Genomic DNA, 17,845 nt, shown 5'->3' on the forward strand with positions numbered 1-17,845 from the left:
GTCCAGGGGACTTATTTTCCGATCACTTATAAGTGAAATTCATGACAACGCGCATGCGCGCGCAGTGTCACTTAAAAGTGGAAATGACTTATAAGTGGTCGGTACACTTATAAGTCTTCACATTGTAAGCACCTATTATTCCATTCGGCACGAAATGATTTTTAGACAAAAATTAAATAGCGCAAAACCACAATAAATTAATTGTTTGTTACATATCATTTAGAATATTTTCTGCATGGATTTTAAACCTATTTTATGACTTGCACAATTTTGAAAAGCGAAAATACATAATAAGTGGAACATGGAAATAATGGGAGGTTGCACACACAATAACCAACTTTCATATTAGTTCAGCTTACACCATACAATAAAGCACTTAATTCATATTCAAAAATTAGCATACAGAGAGATATTAATTATTTGTCAAGCAGGTGCATGCATGTACATCCGCGCATTATTATCAATATTATGATGAACCTTGACCTTGTTAAGTGTGGCATTGGTTGGGTACAATAATCCCGTTTTTGGTATCACCCTTTTCTGACAACCCTTCCGATTTTCCATTAACTGTTTTACTACTAAATGTTTACTATGCATGGGTATGGTTGGGTATAAATCGTCTGTCTAACACAATTCTGTGGCTATTGATATCTTACAAAATTGGACGTGTTAAAGCTTTGGGCAGAATTGGGACGACTTTGACCATTAACTGCATGACTCTACTCATCCTCAGACCGATCAAAGTACAAAGGTGGTGAATGTCTCTAATCAGACTCCAAAATCCCATGCTTTTGACTTTATGTAGGTAATTGTACAGATATATCCAATCCATATCCACCAGTCCTCCGAATCCACGCTATCGTATTTAACAACACTGCTTAAACCATCGTCCATTCATGTAATGCTGTATGCAGTTATAAACACCAGACTAAACATACAATCCGGTTTTTTAGTAGTACTACCAACCACGACACCAACCAAGCAATAATAAGAGCTATCTATGTAGATGTGCATTTACATATGTAGAAGTTAGTTCCAGCAGCAGGCTGTCAACCCTTTCTATCTTTTCGCCGGATTAAACCATTCTCAAGATAAAAGCTAAAAATCTTTTCGAAGAAATTTCTAAAAAATTAGAAATCGTAATCATGTCCTCGCTCTACCGAACGTTCGGAGGGACGCTAAGATCGCTGAATAGTTTAACACAAGCAGGAGGAAAAAGAGTTCGGTGTTTCTCAACCCCGGCTGCTGCGGCATCGTCTTCATCTGGGGTGCAGGATGACCCTTCTCTTTGGGTGAGGTCAGTCCTCCCCGATGTCGGTCTAATCAAAGGGGTCAACACGGCAGAGTACACTTTCGAAAATATTTCCAAGTGGGAAAACGTGACTGCATTCGTACGTAAATATTCATTTCATTACAAGATTAATACAATGTTAACTTGTTACATAAGTCCAAAATACATATTTAGGAATGCGGCGTCAGTGGACGGAGCTACACGTATCTCCAACTTTACAAGTTCTCCCGAAATTTCGGAGCAGCTCTTCTACAATCCGGGCTCAAAAAGGGGGACGTATTAGCCATGATTATTCCCAACATGCCGGAGGTTTGGCTGGATATGTTATAACATAAAATAGCATCATATATATAATTTATTCGATTATCTAATACCAACCAACCCTGATTTATTACAGTTTCCAATCGCTCTCCATGGAACGTGGTGGGCTGGACTGGTTCCAACATTTGTTAATCCGACTTACACAGCAAGTAATACATCACAAATCGCGTAGACAAATCCAAATAATGCTGAAATTTCGTTTTTTTTCCAGCCGAAATTTCCAATCAGTTAAAAGACTGCAAGACGAAATGCGTCGTCACATTTCCCCTCTTTGTCCCCTTGGCGCAACAAGTCATCGCCATCACGCCGGAGTTGGCCGACTGCAAAGTGATCGTTATCGGGGGCGATGAGGCGATTGATGGGTGTCACTCTTTCGGAGAAATGATAAAAACCGACAGCTCCGGAGTCAACTTGGCGAAAGGGTCGGACTCAAATGTAGATCTGGAGAGGGACACGGCTGCCTTGTTGTACTCGTCGGGAACAACGGGGTAGGTACATTAATTTCCATGAAATGCGTGCCAAGCTCCTGTTACTTTTCTACTATTTTTACTACTAAATACTTATTATGCATAAATATGTCCGTACCAGGCTCCCGAAAGGCTGTATGCTCACTCATCACTCCCTCGTAAACAATGTCCACCAGTTTTTACCACTAATTAAAATCGATCAATACACGGATGGGAGCGAGCAAGGGAAAGCGCTCGGACTTTTACCATTCTTTCACATCATGGGACTTCAAGCCTTGAACCTCATCACGCCACGATTTGGGGCGAAAGTCGTCACTTTGCCACTGTTCGACCCCGACATGTTTATCGAAACTTTGAAAACACATCAGGTACAAAAAATAAGTACATAAATTATGATATGACGACGTTTCTGAATTATTATTTTTCCAAAAACTAGTTCACCTCCATCCATCTCGTCACACCTTTGATTTCCTTCGTCATCAACCACCCCGACCTGGGGAGAGAAGTGTTTAAAAATACCAACAACATTTACAGCGGAGCAACTCCTTCCGGAGAGGCCATGATTCAACGCCTCCTAGAAAAGATCGGGCACGACGTCAATTTCCAAGAAGGTGATTGCATTGCATTGTGCAGTTAGACACTTGTCGGTCGCCGACGTAATCAAATCAATTCCATTTACGTTACATAACACGCTATAACTATAAATGTAACTGTCACTTCTTCAGGTTATGGAATGACAGAGTTAAGGAGAGTTTCACCACCTGCCCTTCTGAGATCTTGATGTCCTTTTCATACGTGGTAGGGTCCTATGAGTGTACTAAAACCCTGTGGTTTGACTCCATGGCGCAAATGTGGCCATGGAGTCAAACCACTTTAGGGTTTTAGTACACTCATAGGACCCTACCACATATCCAAAGGATGTCAAGATCTGAGAAGGGCAGGTGGTGAAGCTCCCCTCCTTAGTCCCGTTTCACATTCCGTCCTCCCAACCGCCAAGAACACCAAGGTGGGTTCAGTAGGCCCTCCGTTGCCTTCCACCATCGTGAAAGTGGTGGATGTCGAATCCGGCAGAACTCTCGGACCGAAGGAGAAGGGAGAAATCTGTGTGAAAGGACCTCAACTCATGAGTGGATACCTCAATAATCCCGAAGCCACGAGAAATACGATAGACTCGGATGGTTGGTTGCATACAGGTAAATAAATAGACTGCAGATCTCACTCCACAACCCACGTCACACAATGTCCTTGGGTGCTCATTAATTTTTCTAATTTCAGGAGATATCGGGTATTACGGCGAGGACAAGTACTTTTATGTCGTGGACAGGCTCAAAGAACTGATCAAAGTGAAGGGATTGCAGGTGTGTATTATTATTAAGACAAATGTCGTGGTGGTGGTGGTGGTGGTGGTGCCCACTCGAAAATAATTCGGATTGGATCCGTGAAAGCGAAATGAAATAAAAACACCAACAACTTTTTTCTCTTTCTCGTGGAAAAGGTGGCTCCGTCCGAATTAGAGCAAACGCTGAGAGAACATCCCAAAGTGTTGGACGCTGCAGGTTTTACTTACTTACTCACCAACCAAACCACAAAGAGCCATTAGGCTCAAAGTTATTCGAGTGGACTTATTATTTTTTATGCTCTTTCTCTCCCCTTTCCAGTGATCGGTATTCCGCACGCCGAGTGGGGCGAGCAACCGAGAGCTTTCGTGGTGAAAAAGGACGACTCATTGACGGAGGAGGAGGTTACGACTTTTGTAAAGGATCGATTATCCAGACACAAACACCTCGCAGGTGGGGTCGAATTTATCGACGCTGTTCCAAAAGCTCCATCGGGAAAGATTCTGAGACGTAATTTGAAAGAGGAGTATCTCGACAATGACAAGTAGCAGCTTTTTTTAAAAAAAAATTATTCGTGCATGTGCACGATTTGTTACGTGTAAATCAAAATATGATACTATTAGTGACGATGTAAACGAATTTGGTTGGATGGTAGCAAAAAATATTGTTAGCTTTGAATTGGCCAAATTTACATACAAAATTATAAATGAATGTGCTCCAACATTTTTTATAAATTACCTAAACCTTGAAGGTCTTAACTTTAATACTAGAAATAATACTTATTGCAAGCCTTTGTCATGTCCAAAAACAACAATTGGAAAGAAATCTTTTCGATATCGTGCTATGCAAGCTTGGCTTAATTTACCAGAGAAAGTGCGTACTTCAGCGAAACATGTTAGCTTTGATGTATTTAAACTACAAACAAAACGTATACTTATTGAGAAACAATTATGTGAAAGAATGATTGAAATTTTTGATTTGATTGACGATTATGAATTTGAAAGTATACTATTATAAATATTTAAATACTTATTTTATACTTTGTAATGCGAATGTATCCTTGAGGTGTAATGTCCTACATAGTAGGGTGCCTTATTGTATGAATAAATTAAATTAAATTAAATTAAATTATCGACGCTGTTCCAAAAGCTCCATCGGGAAAGATTCTGAGACGTAATTTGAAAGAGGAGTATCTCGACAATGACAAGTAGCAGCTTTTTTTAAAAAAACACTATAATTCTTACTGAAATATTGGATAACAAAGTGCACTTTTATTTTTTTCTCCTATTTACTTATGTCTCCTTCTATTTCTACTATGACTTTTCCATGATTTCTGCATGTCAATATGTGTGAAATATTAATCTTATTTTCCTCTTTGAAAACAACACAACACACCTTCATGTAATTAATTTACTTGAAAATCTTGTTTGTTGGACAGTATTGTTACCTTAATTATCTATAATAAAAAAAACAATCTGCTACAAATATTCACATCTTGCACAATTATTCTCCGGGATAAAGTCAGGGTGTCAATATCAATGTATCTATTGCACATTTGACCAGAAACACACACAATTATTCCACCTAAATAACGAGGTCCATATGTATGGCAGGCAGGGTTTTTTTGCACAAACTTTTTGCAACACTCGACAGGAAAACTAACTTTGCTAAAAACTTTGAACAACACAACTTTATCAGCGAAAAGAACCCCTGGTATGACGATACGAGGTACAAACATATACGAAAAAAATGCGACAAATATTTTTATAAATATACAACACCTAAAAATACGGCTCGACACTCTAGAACGCTACGTGCAAACGAATACCGACGCGAGGAGGAGAAACATGGCCAACGATGATAAGAAAACACTGGAGGACGATTCATTCCCCCCACTGCATTCGCTTCCTTCGTCATTCGTCTCAAATCCGCCCGGACATTCGCAGAATTTTGTGGTGCTATTGCAAACGGCTTGATTGACACAAATCACTGGGAAGGTGGCGTCAGGGGCGCAGAATTTCCCAACTTTTGTCTCACACCGTCCGCTGTCATTATCGAAAAAGTCGCGGTCCGCGTGGTGACAACGGCACCGATGGGTATTCACGTCGCAAGAGAGACGTCGAGAAGTGTCACATTTCTGGGCAGTGTCCGTCTGTGAGGGAGATGGATCGCAATGGTCACCGTGATTCAGTTCACCCTCAGCTCGAGAGGAGGAGATGACCAGAAGAATGGTGGTGGCGAAAAGAAGCAGATTTCTCATTTTGAGGAGATCTGAGATACACGAAAAAATGAGATTTTTGTGGAATTTTTGCCCTGAAATTCTGCACGGCACAAATATGCACCGTGAACAAGTAAATTTTAGAGAATGTCAAATAATGGAAGCTACTGCTACCTTTTTTTCTTGTCCTGAGGAAGTAATATTTCGTCAATTTAATCCAATGATATTTTTATAACGAGAATCTAGGAATTTAATTCAAAATCTAATTAAATTAATGACTTCAAAAATGCACACAAAAAAACTGCACCTTCAACAACTCAATCACGCAGTTGTAGTGTTGCACGTATCTGTTCTTCTACTCCAAGCCAAGCCAGTCCCTACAATTATTTTACAGTTGTAGCACAAATCTCACCCCACCTCACTTCGCACGCAATAAGTTTGCACACATGCAGATGAGACGAGGACGTAGAGCAGATTTATTAAATATGCCTCCTGTAAATATTTAGATTGCTATTTAGAATAAATCAGAGAGGATGACCGACTCTGCGACGATGAGGATATGAAATATGACCCAAACTGACTCAGCTACATGTCCCCCTGCACTGCACCCACTCGCCAACATGCTGTTCATCTTTATTAGTGTTTTCTTTTTTAGTCCGTCGTGGAATGCAATGGCAAACAAGCCGTGTGTGTTGTCATATTCTGCTTTATTCTAACTAACCACCCTGCTGCTGCTAATCTTAGTCGTGTACATACACATAATCAAGAAGAAGATGAGGAGTTGTGGTCCTGTTGGGATTTTGAGACGAGGAGAGAACAAGAAAACGGCTGCTAAACCTTTTACGTCAACTGAAATAGATTCCGAGTAATAAATGTAACGTTACGTGAACTATGTTGTTCTCGTCGTCGTCGTCGTCGTACGAATTCTAACCACTTTTCCACACACGCTACGAGTAGGCGGTGGCGATGTATCAAATCGTACGAAACCAAAAAGTCTCTGCTCTCTTTTTCAGGACGGGATGGATTATTTGCTTGCTTCACTATTTTTAGTTTGGCAATGGATACAGATTTACTTCGCAGTTTTGTGTGTCTGGCTCGAGACAAAGCACACAAAACTTGCAATAAACTCGGGCACATTATGCACCATAATTGTTGTTCGCAGTAAGCTCGCAATAACCCATCCCAACTTTTTTTTGCTGTTATGTGATGTGTGTGTGTGCAATTCTACAAATAATGTTGTTATAAAACCATTGCCTCCTCGCACGTTGTCTTAATTATGTGTTTTTATTTTCTCATGCTGTTTGGCAGGGATTGTTTGTGTTTGATACGTAGAAGAAGAAGAAAAGTGGAAGTTGAATCTGATCTGGTCCGTCGCCTGTCTACCTGTTCCATCAGATTCCTACATACATACATAACATGCATTCCGCCACTTTTCCTCAAACAGGCTTTTGTTCGACAAATCCTCAAAAATCCTCCTGGGTCACATCACATCCAACCCGACCGAGTTGAAATTGTATTGCTCCCTCGCATGCAAGAAAAGGAAGGAAGAAGACGAAGAAGAAGAAAGGATAAAACTGGTGTCGAGGGAGCAGATGAAAGTCGAATTGAATCTACAAAATTCGGAATTTGATCTCTAATTCTATTAGAAAGTGGTAGCAACAATCAATTTTCTTTGATGTATTACAAGCAGCACATGGAAGAAAAGGAAGAAGGAACATGCCCTGCGTTGGTTGATGAGACGAATAGTTATTTTGAGACGATGGACAGAAACATGGCTTTGATTTGACGGGCGCTATGCATTATTCAGGCAGGGAGAAGAGGAGGTTGTGTTTGAGACGTAAAACCATAAGTGAAGCTGAATCAATAATTTTATTCCGTACTCACACCGTTGGAGAAAGCTATATCGTTCCAGTTGCATATGATCGTTTCCCTTTTTCATCAAGAAAGTAAGGCAGAAGTAATCCTTTCCCTGCTCTCGTGCTCGTCTTTCTTATGTATTTACCGTCCTACTTTATTACGTCACTACTCCACCAAACCACCACCACTACCACCTTTCCAACTTTCCTTCTGCCCGAGTGTTTACTTGAGATTCGTCAAGACAAGATTGTTGCTGCTATCTTACTTATTTTGGGAAAGGAGGATTCTGTTCTGGTACACACTTGCTATATTTCCTTCCTTCCTGTACTTAACCTCGACGAAAATAATCTATTTGCCATGTTACATATTATGCACTTTGATGTATTTATAAAGTAAAACAATAACTTCTTTTTCGACCCGAATAAATAATCTCGTAGACGCCCACGTCACGAATCATGATAAGTTTAGTTAGATGTACATATTTGAGTAATTTTGTAAGAAATTTTTATTGAGAATTATTAATTTTATTTTAATTTAAGAAATTTTAAGAAAGAAATTAATGATGGTAAAGGCCGTTGAACATAGTAAATTTACCTACCAGTTACATTATCCCGAGTAAAACTTTGAACGGCTTTGCTGTGGAAATTTTGTCCAATTTTTTGCAGAAAAAATTTATACAAAGCGATTTGTGCAGAAAACTATGCGCAAAATTATGTACATACAGTTCTGCTCTGTAGAATATCTAAAACCGATAGAAATTTTTAGCAGGAGTATGTATGCAAAAAAATATGCAGAATACACTATGCATAGATGCAGATATTTTGCCAATCACTGCAGAATTCGGCACATTAATGTTAATGTTAGACACATAAGTTATGAATGACATTGACACGATGACTTATTTCTATCTATAACTCATTCATTAATATACCAGCATGTTGCAATAACTGCATTTTCATCTCCTCCATAAATAACCGGCTTAAGGTTACGCTCCCTCGCCCAAAATAAATCTTGATCCGAGCCCCAGGTATGCAGATGGATATTTATAATGTCAATTTCACCTCCGCTCATTCTCAATCAACCCACGGAATTTGTAATTATGCTTTAAAATGAAAACCTGCCTGCTAAATACTTTGTAGATATGTGAGTGTATCGATCTTTCGCTTTTGTGAGGTTTTGCCTCCCTCCCTTTGAAGCAAGAATTTTGCCTCCTTCTTTCCTAAGCTGGGCTCGTCCTCTCTATAAATTTCCTTCATCTCGGGCATGATTGGCTTATCTGCCCGGGTGCATGAATCACATCCACCCAGGCAAATTCAACAGAGCAAAATGAGGTGAAATCCGTCTCAAATTTTATCATCCCAGGCAGGCAGCACTAGCAGCAGCCACTACTAATACATACGTGTGTACGTCCACCCGCATTAGGAAGACGAAGATGTGATGACATGACATTTTTCTTCCGAGACTGAGGCTGGATTTTCTTGGAAGAAGAAGAAGAAGAGATGAATATAAAGCTTCCATAAATTGGAGGCAGCCACAAGAAAGCATCTCCTCGTTCGTCGTAACAATGTAAATGTAACCAATCCAGGGAAAATTTCAATGAAACTTTTTTAGGGCCAGGAGGGAGCAACATCTCTCTTCATTCGTGTGACTAGTACTTCTGGGAAAAGCCCGATATGTTGCTGATAGTGAATATATATCAGGAGATCCACCAATTCAGCCGGGGATTTCTGATCCCAAAATGGCATTTATTCCCTCCCTGTACGTGCATATCGGTACAATATGGTTGTCATTTTTCCCTTTGTGCCTACAGTTTCTAAATCATTTCCAATTAGAGGGATTTCCCACTTTCATTATTCATTATTCTGTCATTACCACGAACGAACGAACCAAATCTAATAACATAAAACTAGTACATACATACACTTTAGGTTTAATGGAAAATTGTCACTTTGCCTTGTGCAAACTAATATATTCCGTAATGTGACAATGGTAATCCTGAAAACGTGTCATGTCTCAAATTATTGTGGTAGGATATCTGTTGTATATACGTACATATAGTGGTGACATATTTAATTAATTAATTATTTGTGACATCTCTCGTGTATTTACGAACAATACAGATTGTATATATTTATATTTAGCTCGGTAAATCGCATTTATCCCTTCAATACAATATCAAAATCATCACATTTATGTATCAGCTCCTCTTCTCCTCCTCAGTTTTGGTATAATTCTCACTTTCTGAAACATGAATCGATAATTCATTTAATTTTGCGTACTCCATTATTCATCTTCCTCTCATCATTCTTCAGAAGATGATGAAGATGACGCCCTCTCCAAAATTTTAATTTGCTCCTTCACAAACTCCATCGTTTCTTGAACGTACTTCACCCGTGGGCTCGTCAGGGCAAACTTTTCCAGGAGAAACGTTACAACTTCGGTCTGTAGTTGCAAAATTAGTTTGTATCGGGCCAGAAATTTTTGCAGGTCGGTCTTCGCACCGGCTTTATCAGCCTTGGAGGAGAGAAAGGAAATCGGAGCGTTCTCCTGATACGCTAAAAGTCCTCGAAAGTAGTGGTACGCTACAAAGGCTGGAAATAAGTAATTAGAAATAAAATTGAGCACATCACAAAGGAGGAAACGCGAAGGCAATAATAATGAATGATTAACTTTGCTCCGCGTTCTTATTAATATGCAAATCATCAAAAGGAATAAAAGTCACGAATTTTTAATTAGGTTTTCAGACTCAAATTAAAAAAGTATGTATGCCAACCTAGCTGCCCTTGTCCTGATACCTTTGAGAATTAGGTTAGAAAGTTTAATTAGTTAGTGTGTGTTAACTAAGTAATTACGTGCCACCCACGCGTAATTATTTATCGGGAAAAAGTCAAATATTGCTAAAAATGAGAGATGAAATGCTATTCGTGGTCTCATTATAAATATAAAATCCCCAGAAATTGGATCCCCCTTCAACTCAACAAATTTGTTCAGACAGTTATTAAACACACATCAAGTTTTGGACTCAGTCAGTAACGAATCCATCCGAATATTAGATTTGACCGCAGTAGGAGGCAATCAAGTCTTAATTAGAGACATAAGTTGCTACAAACCCACACAAATCTAAAGTCATCATCAACTTTGGTACATATCTCCCACTAATAAATCTCGTTATTTATACGTCTTCTCCTTGCCTCTAAACTCTCCAAAACCGGGGATAAGAACATCTCCAATCCGCAACAGGGCTGCACACCTCTGGAGAAAGTCGTCCAGCTCGTCCTTCCCCAAATCTTGGAGCGAGTAGCAAAGCGCCCTCACAATGCGGAGGTTCACCTCTTGGATAATGTAGTGATTCGGATGAAGCTCACTTCCTGCAAACTCGTCAACATATTCCTTCAGCAGAACGACATCATCTCTCGAGTCTGGTTCCGTGAGGAGATCCTTTTTCGGAAGTCCGACCGCCCTCTCAAGCTCATTTATCACTTGAGAAATGTAAACCTCCTCAACCACGCGGGCACACGAGTTGCATTTCCACTCGGAGAAAGAGTTTGTCGGATTTAATGAGAGTAAATAGCCCCTCGGGCACTCCTGACATTTCAGAGCGGATAAGAAAGTCCCAAATTCCGTGGGGTCCACGCACCGGGCACACTTGCAGATGAACATGCCGCTCACTTCCATCGGGATGAGGCGTCGCAACGTGCCGTAGAGCAGGTCACTGTCATCATACGCCACGCAGATGAGGTCTCCCTTCCCGATGGGCACGTTCGTCCGGATAACGAGGCGAGTTTTGGACGCCTTATCCGCCGCCCAAGAAGCGTTCGGCGAACAACTGTGAGCAATCAGGCTCGTCTTGAAGTAGATGTGACACTTTGATCTAAACAAGAAAATGTAAATTCTACAAGGACACGGATCAAGGGGGAGAAAGTGTGTGGATGGATGCGAGAAATAAGAGAAAAAGAAAGTTGGTTTCTTTGCATTACATAATAAATCTCTACACACGCCTAAAGGTTAGTTCAACCTAGAATGTCGTCCTCATTATTATTTCCTCTCAAATAACTTTTTCCTCCTCTCGTGCCGAGTAAGAGAAAGTTCTACTTGCTACAACAAGACATACAACACGGCCTGAGAATATTGCTTCCCTCCTGCCTCCTAGTGCCCTTCCCGCCTCGTCGACCTCGTTCAGTCAGTCCTTCTTTCTATTTATAAAACAGTAAACAAATCGCTCATCCTCCTCATTACGGTTTCAAATTTGTAGAAAGCAAACAAAACGGATTCGAATCTTTTATCTATCCGTATTCTTTTCATGCCTGGACGCCGTCGTGCTAAACTTTGTGCCAAAAACAGAGAGCGATGTTCTCAAATTGGAAAAACCTGTCCTGTCATCCTCTCCTGCCTGTCTCTTGTGCTGACTCGTCGGGCCGTCCTCCTCTTCCTCCTCTGAGATCGTGTGAGAGAAGGTGAAAGTCAGTCGAGTGGAGGCAAATGGGAAGCATCAGCAGAAGATCAAGATCACCTTGATTTTCAATGGGAGAGAGAGAGGATAGATAAGACTGACAGACATGGGTTAAGATTTAGTTATCGCGACGGGACTACTATTACTACGGAAAATAATAATAATGCCTTCCCCTCCTGTTACCAGCGTATTTTCCTGCATTTGCACTTCCTACAAGTTAAATTCGAAAGGGAATCCAATAACAAGACAAACTTACGCTATAACTTTTCCATCGCCTCCTTTGAAAGGAAAGGCGTGAGCGTTTACGTCCAAAATTCCGCTCAATCGTATAACTTCTTGAGTATCGAAGGTCATCATTGCCGTGGCCTTATCTTCTTTTTCGTCGTCGTCTTCTCCTTCTCGCGAGGGGAGAAAATGTCTCAAGTTTTCTAAAATGCGCTCATCCGCGATGATACAATTTGGCCGGTTTCTCCGAGACTCATTATTGTCAGACATAGTCATGAGTTGGTCCCACTTTTTATCGCTTGAATTTTTCAGGAGTAGGCATCTCAAGATAATTATGCTCTTGTTGAGCACGTGCTTTGTATGAGGTGGTGGAAATGAGACGTGATTTCCTTGAAAGATTTTACACTCGGCGGCCGCGTGCAGACTCCCCTGAATTTTGCAGGGTAGAAGAAAAATAAGTAGAATGGCAAATTAGATTTAAAGTTTAATTTGCTTTTTTTGTATCCAAAACTTGGACGAATTCTAAAGGAAGCGTTAAACTTATAGACTTGCCAATTATATGAAATAAGTTATGCAGACGAGTATATAAATAATATCGGCGAAAGTAATTCATAAAGTAATTATTCAAGTCATCCATCATGACAAAAGTTTCTGGGAAGCAGATTGGACCAACCATATTTTATTGGGAAGCTGGAAAAAATTCTGCTCACCAAAAACTTGTAGCATGTTTGTTAAGTAAAAAAAGTGTCTCAAAGTCTCAAACTTTCCCCACTTTTCTACCTTCGACTCTCGAACAAATGCATGTATTTTATTTGTTCTCCTTCTTTATTAAATAAAACAAATTTACTTGAACTGAGGAATATTATACGAAACGGTAGAACTGGTGGAATAAATATGTCTCAAAAAAGCCGTATTTTCCTTACTTCGCCTACTTATGTGCTTACCTGTTCGCATGACACGCCGCATAAAGGAAAATGACACTTGGAACAGCGACTGTATTGATTTTCCGTCAGCTTAGCACAACATCCCAGACACAATGGGATATTTCCAGGCTCATCAGTCGGCCCCTCGATCACTGGATCCTCCGAGATTATCGTCTCTCGGGGGCCAAGGTCCCTCGCCGCGACCAAGTAGCGACCAAATTGCGGCGAGACGCGAACCTCGTACGGACACGTGTCCAACATTTCTCGTTAATTTCTTAAAAACTTACAAAATAATGTAACAGGCTCGCTTCTATCTGCCTGTCACTTCTGGTCTGGAAACACTTATGCAAATCTATAGAGGACCGGAAAAATGGGAGAAATGTGCTCAGCATTAATGAATTCGTGTAATGGAGGGAGCCGAGTAAATGTAATGTGATGTCGCCGTCTCCCGTGACAGTTTGTTCGCCTTCTTCGTGCAATACGAAGAAGGAAAGTGCAAAGTAAAGTGGGGATCCGTTGGGGGATATGAAAGAATGAGAGAAAGTGGGGACGAGGGAATGGATGAGAACGCGAAAAAATTGCTAGTTTGCAATTTGCGAAATTACATCTGAGAAATTGCATGGCCAGATAGGACGCGAACACTTACCTTACCGTACCGTAATAATACTTGTACTTGGCTTTGGTCGTGCCGTTTCTTGTACTTTGTCATGCTTTATATTTCTGCGTCAGGGTGTCCAAATCCTGAGCACATGATTGCATTGTGCCGTGTTAAAAATAGCACGCTGTACTGTACACGAACCCATAGAACCACCTTTATGTCCACGAAATCATCATCATCATCATCGTCACGACCGAACAGACATTATAATGGCAAACCAACCAGCAGTAAAGTAAAAGCCGTGGAGAGTGGAATGGGAAGAATTGTGGAAGAACGTTCCGTGTTCGGAACGGTCGTAGTAGCCAAAACCGGGTTTCTACTCTGTCTGTGTGGTTTTTTGCTGTTGTGTCATTGCGAGATATTTAAACACATACGTGACGACCTTCGTACCAGTGGTGAGGTTGTCAGTTGGAAAAGAATTGCATTACCATGATCGACTCGACACGTGTGACTCCTCGATACATGCAGATAATTTTAGCTCCACGTGAAAAACAAGTGTTAAAAAAGTGCAATCCCATCGTATCTTCTTATTGGCAAATAGCTTGGTCGGGGTTTTGGCAATATATTCAGCATTGACATATGTATCCGCTATGGGATAGTAAACTTTACTTGAAACTGGATTTATGACACACAATGACTTTTGTGGTCCAGATTTTGGCCATGTTCAATTTAGATTGTGCTAATTAATTCAATTTAGTTCAGGAACCAAGGTTGATTCTGATTGTGGGAAACAACGCATAACAACAAACCGTTGTGGTTTTATCGTTTTGTCCTCTCCGGAGCTGGCCGGGAATTCAATGGAGATGATGGAGATGGAATACGTAGAAATCAAGAGAAGAGAAGAATGTCTATGGCAGAATGTGGAGAATGTTGGAATTCATCATTAGCGAATGGGTTTTACTGCGTCTGCTGCTGCTGCTTTTATTTTATGCCAATTTAAAGGAACAACTTCAATCAATGCATCCAATTCCAGACTTGACGATGAACAAATCATTTGGTTAGCGGAGCGAGATTACATACACAAATGCATCCATCCACCGACGTGTAGAGCTCTTCATCGCTTGGATTGCATATTAGGTACTCGTATGTACGTGGGAACACTCTAGAAAATCCGGTGGTCGGGTTGTTACCATATTGGTAGTAGTATGCTTTGACTTGGTGATAGACTGTCACCGAGCTTGTTCCCACGTTGTGATTCCGCTGTAACCGAGCGGTGACATATTATCACCATCCTGTAAAGTCACATATACTCACCGGTCAGTGATAATAATCCGATGCTAAAATTTCTTAGAGTGTCCTTCCTGGAGCCGAGTCAAATCCAAAATTTGCGAAAATATCATGTATTACATGCATACATATGAAAATCAAAAGAATGTAAATGATGCGTTGAGCAAATACATGCAAAATTATGTACGTGCTCCCCCTACAAATCAGACAGACTGCATGTATCACTTTTATTTTTCATGGAACTTGTTAGTCGATACTTCCCCTCCTACTTTGGAACAAATACCAGTCATCGATCTCCCCCTCTTTTTTTTACCTCCACCTCCACCAGTGACTCTTCATTACACAAATTAAATATTATTAACTGATTCCAAAGGTCACCCAATTTTGAGACCAAAAGTCTTTGTCTGAGCAGAGTAGTGCGCTCCAATTAATTCTGTTACATAAAAAAACTCCTTCAAACGTCTCCTCCTCGTTTCAAAAGGTGGAATTTTACTTTGAAAAGATGACATTTTCTGGTACTCCTCCTCCACCCCACTCAACATCTCCGCCTATTCATCCCGAGCTGGAAAATGTCCTTGGTTTGACTTACTCCCCTTTGAAGGTGGGTTGAATGAAGGAGCAGGAAAAAGCTTTTACTTACATTGACGCATTTCATTATTTGGACAATGTCGCGTTTGTACATTATATTTAAAAAAAATCTTCTCCAACTTATGTATTACGGAAAAATATGTGTATTTATAATACAAATTTTATGCAACAAGAGATTTTTTTGTGAGGTTTCTTATTATTGAGTTTTTTTCTCGTCAAGATGAAATGATTACATTTTTCGTTGACAATAACGGGATTGAATTGATTGAATACATAATTTCAGGCGGAGGGGGAGGGCTGGTGGCGGCTTATGGAAGGAGATCAAATCCCACTCTCCTTCCCATCCGTGTCGATCTCTTTGTGCCTCATGGTTATCGGACTCCTCGCAAATTTTGGGTTGGTTATCGTCATCATAAAATCCCTCGTTTGCTGGACAAAGGTCGTTTCAAGGAAAAAAAAATTGGGCTTATTTGGGAATTCTAAGAAGGCTTCGGCCAGCAAATCGGTCTATGTCGCGATGAGGTATCATTTCATTTCTTCATCTCATTTTTATTTATTTTGCGATCAAAAGTAAATTCGCTACCCGGAACAAAGTTGAGATTAAAGGACGTCGCAGATCAAGAAGTGTGACACGAACTGCGAAACTTAATTTTACTCTGGCAGCGTAAATAATATTTATTAATCTTTGATTTAACAGGAGTGAAGGTGAACAAGCCCAACCTGTTTCCGAGACTCGGATCCAATTCTAATTGTCAAGGCCAGATGAGGAGGAGACGTGGATGAAATGAAGCCGGAGAAGAGATGCGATGAGGAAACATTATGATGATGGACGTATTTACTACCGAGAACTCTGAGGATAATGTTTGACATTTGCAAGTCCATCCATCCATCCGTCTCCCCGACAAACGAAATGAAACGAACTGTTCAAACAAATCAATTTTTATTAGGCTGCTAAACTAACTTTATGATACGTACATACACAAAGTAAAATAGGGTACAAAAGAATTCGCAATCGTAAATAAATATATACATCGTTTGTAAGTTTGGTCTCTTTTTCTCGCAGAAAATAAATACGTACAATAATAAATCGTAGTAAACGTAATGTAACAATGGGTAAAACAAGTAAAAATTATGTGACTTATGTGACCGCACCCCCTGACCTCGAAGGGGGACGGTCCGATTGACCCCAAAAGTTGATAGGATCCTCCCCTTGGGGTCATATGTATCATCCAGCAAATAGATCTCAATCCATTCTTACCGTTATCCTGCTGACAGACAGACAGACGGACAAAATCTTCCCATAAATGGGCTCTACCCTACAATAATTCGAAATACTGCTGAAAACTGTACCCAATTCTTCCACCCACTGCTTCATCCTCTCACATACACGTTCGTTCCCCCATTGTGACGAGGATCAACCTCGAACAAACATATCATGATAAATCGCCCCACCAGAACGGATGTCGGATGCGACACGGCGTAAGTAAAGTGAGTAATGAAGTAAAATTTGGAGCAAATGGACTTAAATTTGTATAAATTAAGTTATAGACACGATGAACCGATCCGACGAGGAAGACACGACGACGTACAATCCCATCATCATCATCATCATTTCATATCATCAAGAGTAGCAAAAAGCGTTCAATTCGACTGCTCAAAGATTCTCTGCTTTCACCCGCCCGCAAACCAACCAGCGACCGAGGAGGAAAGGAAATCTCCACAGTTTTGTGTGAAGTGAAAGTGAAATGGATTACGTTCCCGGCTCCCTGTTATTATTGTCGCTGGGACAAAAAGCATTCTGCTCTAGTCGCGATGTATGTCGTCGCACTTTCCTCGTTCCTTGTTTCCCATCATCATCAGTCATTTGCTCCAACGAACGAACGTATTGTTCCTTTTATTCCGCTCTTTTTTCTATTGTCAGTCCGCTTAGCGTGTGCATGCATGCACTCAATTTTTAGGCCGTTTTAATTAGCAAAAGTAACAAAAATTAATGACTCATTTCCAATATAATTTTCACCTATGATTAATCAGCTGCTGTACTTTGTCTGTAGTTGATGGTCGGGGTGGTCGTGGTGGTGGCGGAATTAATAAAAGTCGATGGCGTCATAAAGTGTGTAAGTTATGGCAGTGGTGATGTAAGCACGTAGATACATTCGTTGAAATAACATTGCTTTTCTGGCCACGAAACGAACCAAGTGGTCACTTTCATCATCACGTTGGTTCACCAACTAATGACTGGAGGGTGAAAGCATCCATGTATCGTAAATACAAATACATATATAT

General features: G+C 40.4%; 3 protein-coding genes and 1 long non-coding RNA gene across 5 annotated transcripts; 2 read left to right on the top strand and 2 right to left on the bottom strand.

The window, feature by feature from the left end:
* Window positions 1–912: 912 nt before the first annotated feature.
* Window positions 913–4,878, top strand: LOC110860508 (4-coumarate--CoA ligase 1). 2 transcript variants are annotated; one of them, XM_022109563.2, is made up of 12 exons: window positions 913–1,391; window positions 1,466–1,600; window positions 1,689–1,761; window positions 1,824–2,100; window positions 2,201–2,447; window positions 2,516–2,690; window positions 2,805–2,826; window positions 3,043–3,272; window positions 3,355–3,437; window positions 3,575–3,635; window positions 3,738–3,916; window positions 4,580–4,878. In XM_022109563.2, the coding sequence occupies exons 1-12, from the start codon at window positions 1,146–1,148 to the stop codon at window positions 4,625–4,627; spliced, it is 1,776 nt and encodes a 591-aa protein (XP_021965255.1). In that variant the 5' UTR covers window positions 913–1,145; the 3' UTR covers window positions 4,628–4,878. The 2 variants fall into 2 exon arrangements, with proteins under 2 accessions (XP_021965255.1, XP_035716407.1); XM_035860514.1 differs by lacking the exon at window positions 4,580–4,878 and having other exon boundaries at window positions 919–1,391; window positions 3,738–4,544.
* LOC110860509 lies at window positions 4,668–6,630 on the bottom strand. Its single transcript, XR_002548970.2, has 3 exons — window positions 5,942–6,630; window positions 5,809–5,876; window positions 4,668–5,687 (listed from the first exon to the last, which is right to left on the bottom strand). It is a non-coding gene; the product is annotated as an uncharacterized LOC110860509 (long non-coding RNA).
* Window positions 6,631–9,591: 2,961 nt separating this feature from the next.
* Window positions 9,592–15,065, bottom strand: LOC110860687 (SET domain-containing protein SmydA-8). The gene is made up of 4 exons (XM_022109778.2): window positions 13,111–15,065; window positions 12,198–12,595; window positions 10,683–11,362; window positions 9,592–10,082 (listed from the first exon to the last, which is right to left on the bottom strand). The coding sequence occupies exons 1-4, from the start codon at window positions 13,348–13,350 to the stop codon at window positions 9,793–9,795; spliced, it is 1,608 nt and encodes a 535-aa protein (XP_021965470.2). The 5' UTR covers window positions 13,351–15,065; the 3' UTR covers window positions 9,592–9,792.
* Window positions 15,066–15,238: 173 nt separating this feature from the next.
* On the top strand, window positions 15,239–16,669 carry LOC110860567. Its single transcript, XM_022109629.2, has 3 exons — window positions 15,239–15,575; window positions 15,846–16,084; window positions 16,260–16,669. Exons 1-3 carry the CDS (start codon window positions 15,477–15,479, stop codon window positions 16,309–16,311), a joined length of 390 nt encoding a protein of 129 aa, XP_021965321.1. The 5' UTR covers window positions 15,239–15,476; the 3' UTR covers window positions 16,312–16,669.
* Window positions 16,670–17,845: the final 1,176 nt, after the last annotated feature.

The sequence above is a fragment of the Folsomia candida genome, unplaced genomic scaffold (genome assembly GCF_002217175.1).
Source record: "Folsomia candida strain VU population unplaced genomic scaffold, ASM221717v1 Fcan01_Sc033, whole genome shotgun sequence".
NCBI lineage: Eukaryota > Metazoa > Arthropoda > Collembola > Entomobryomorpha > Isotomidae > Folsomia > Folsomia candida.

Coding starts and splice junctions, on each gene's coding strand:
- LOC110860508 (XM_022109563.2), top strand. CDS start 1,146: ATGTCCTCGCTCTACCGAACGTTCGGAGGGACGCTAAGATCGCTGAAT. Junction 3,438..3,574: donor TCAAAGTGAAGGGATTGCAG/GTGTGTATTATT, acceptor CTCGTGGAAAAG/GTGGCTCCGTCCGAATTAGA. Junction 3,917..4,579: donor CAAAAGCTCCATCGGGAAAG/ATTCTGAGACGT, acceptor CCATCGGGAAAG/ATTCTGAGACGTAATTTGAA.
- LOC110860687 (XM_022109778.2), bottom strand. CDS start 13,350: ATGTTGGACACGTGTCCGTACGAGGTTCGCGTCTCGCCGCAATTTGGT. Junction 12,596..13,110: donor GCGGCGTGTCATGCGAACAG/GTAAGCACATAA, acceptor TGCAAAATTCAG/GGGAGTCTGCACGCGGCCGC. Junction 10,083..10,682: donor CGGTTTTGGAGAGTTTAGAG/GCAAGGAGAAGA, acceptor ACTTATTTCCAG/CCTTTGTAGCGTACCACTAC.
- LOC110860567 (XM_022109629.2), top strand. CDS start 15,477: ATGACATTTTCTGGTACTCCTCCTCCACCCCACTCAACATCTCCGCCT. Junction 15,576..15,845: donor TGACTTACTCCCCTTTGAAG/GTGGGTTGAATG, acceptor ACATAATTTCAG/GCGGAGGGGGAGGGCTGGTG. Junction 16,085..16,259: donor TCGGTCTATGTCGCGATGAG/GTATCATTTCAT, acceptor TTGATTTAACAG/GAGTGAAGGTGAACAAGCCC.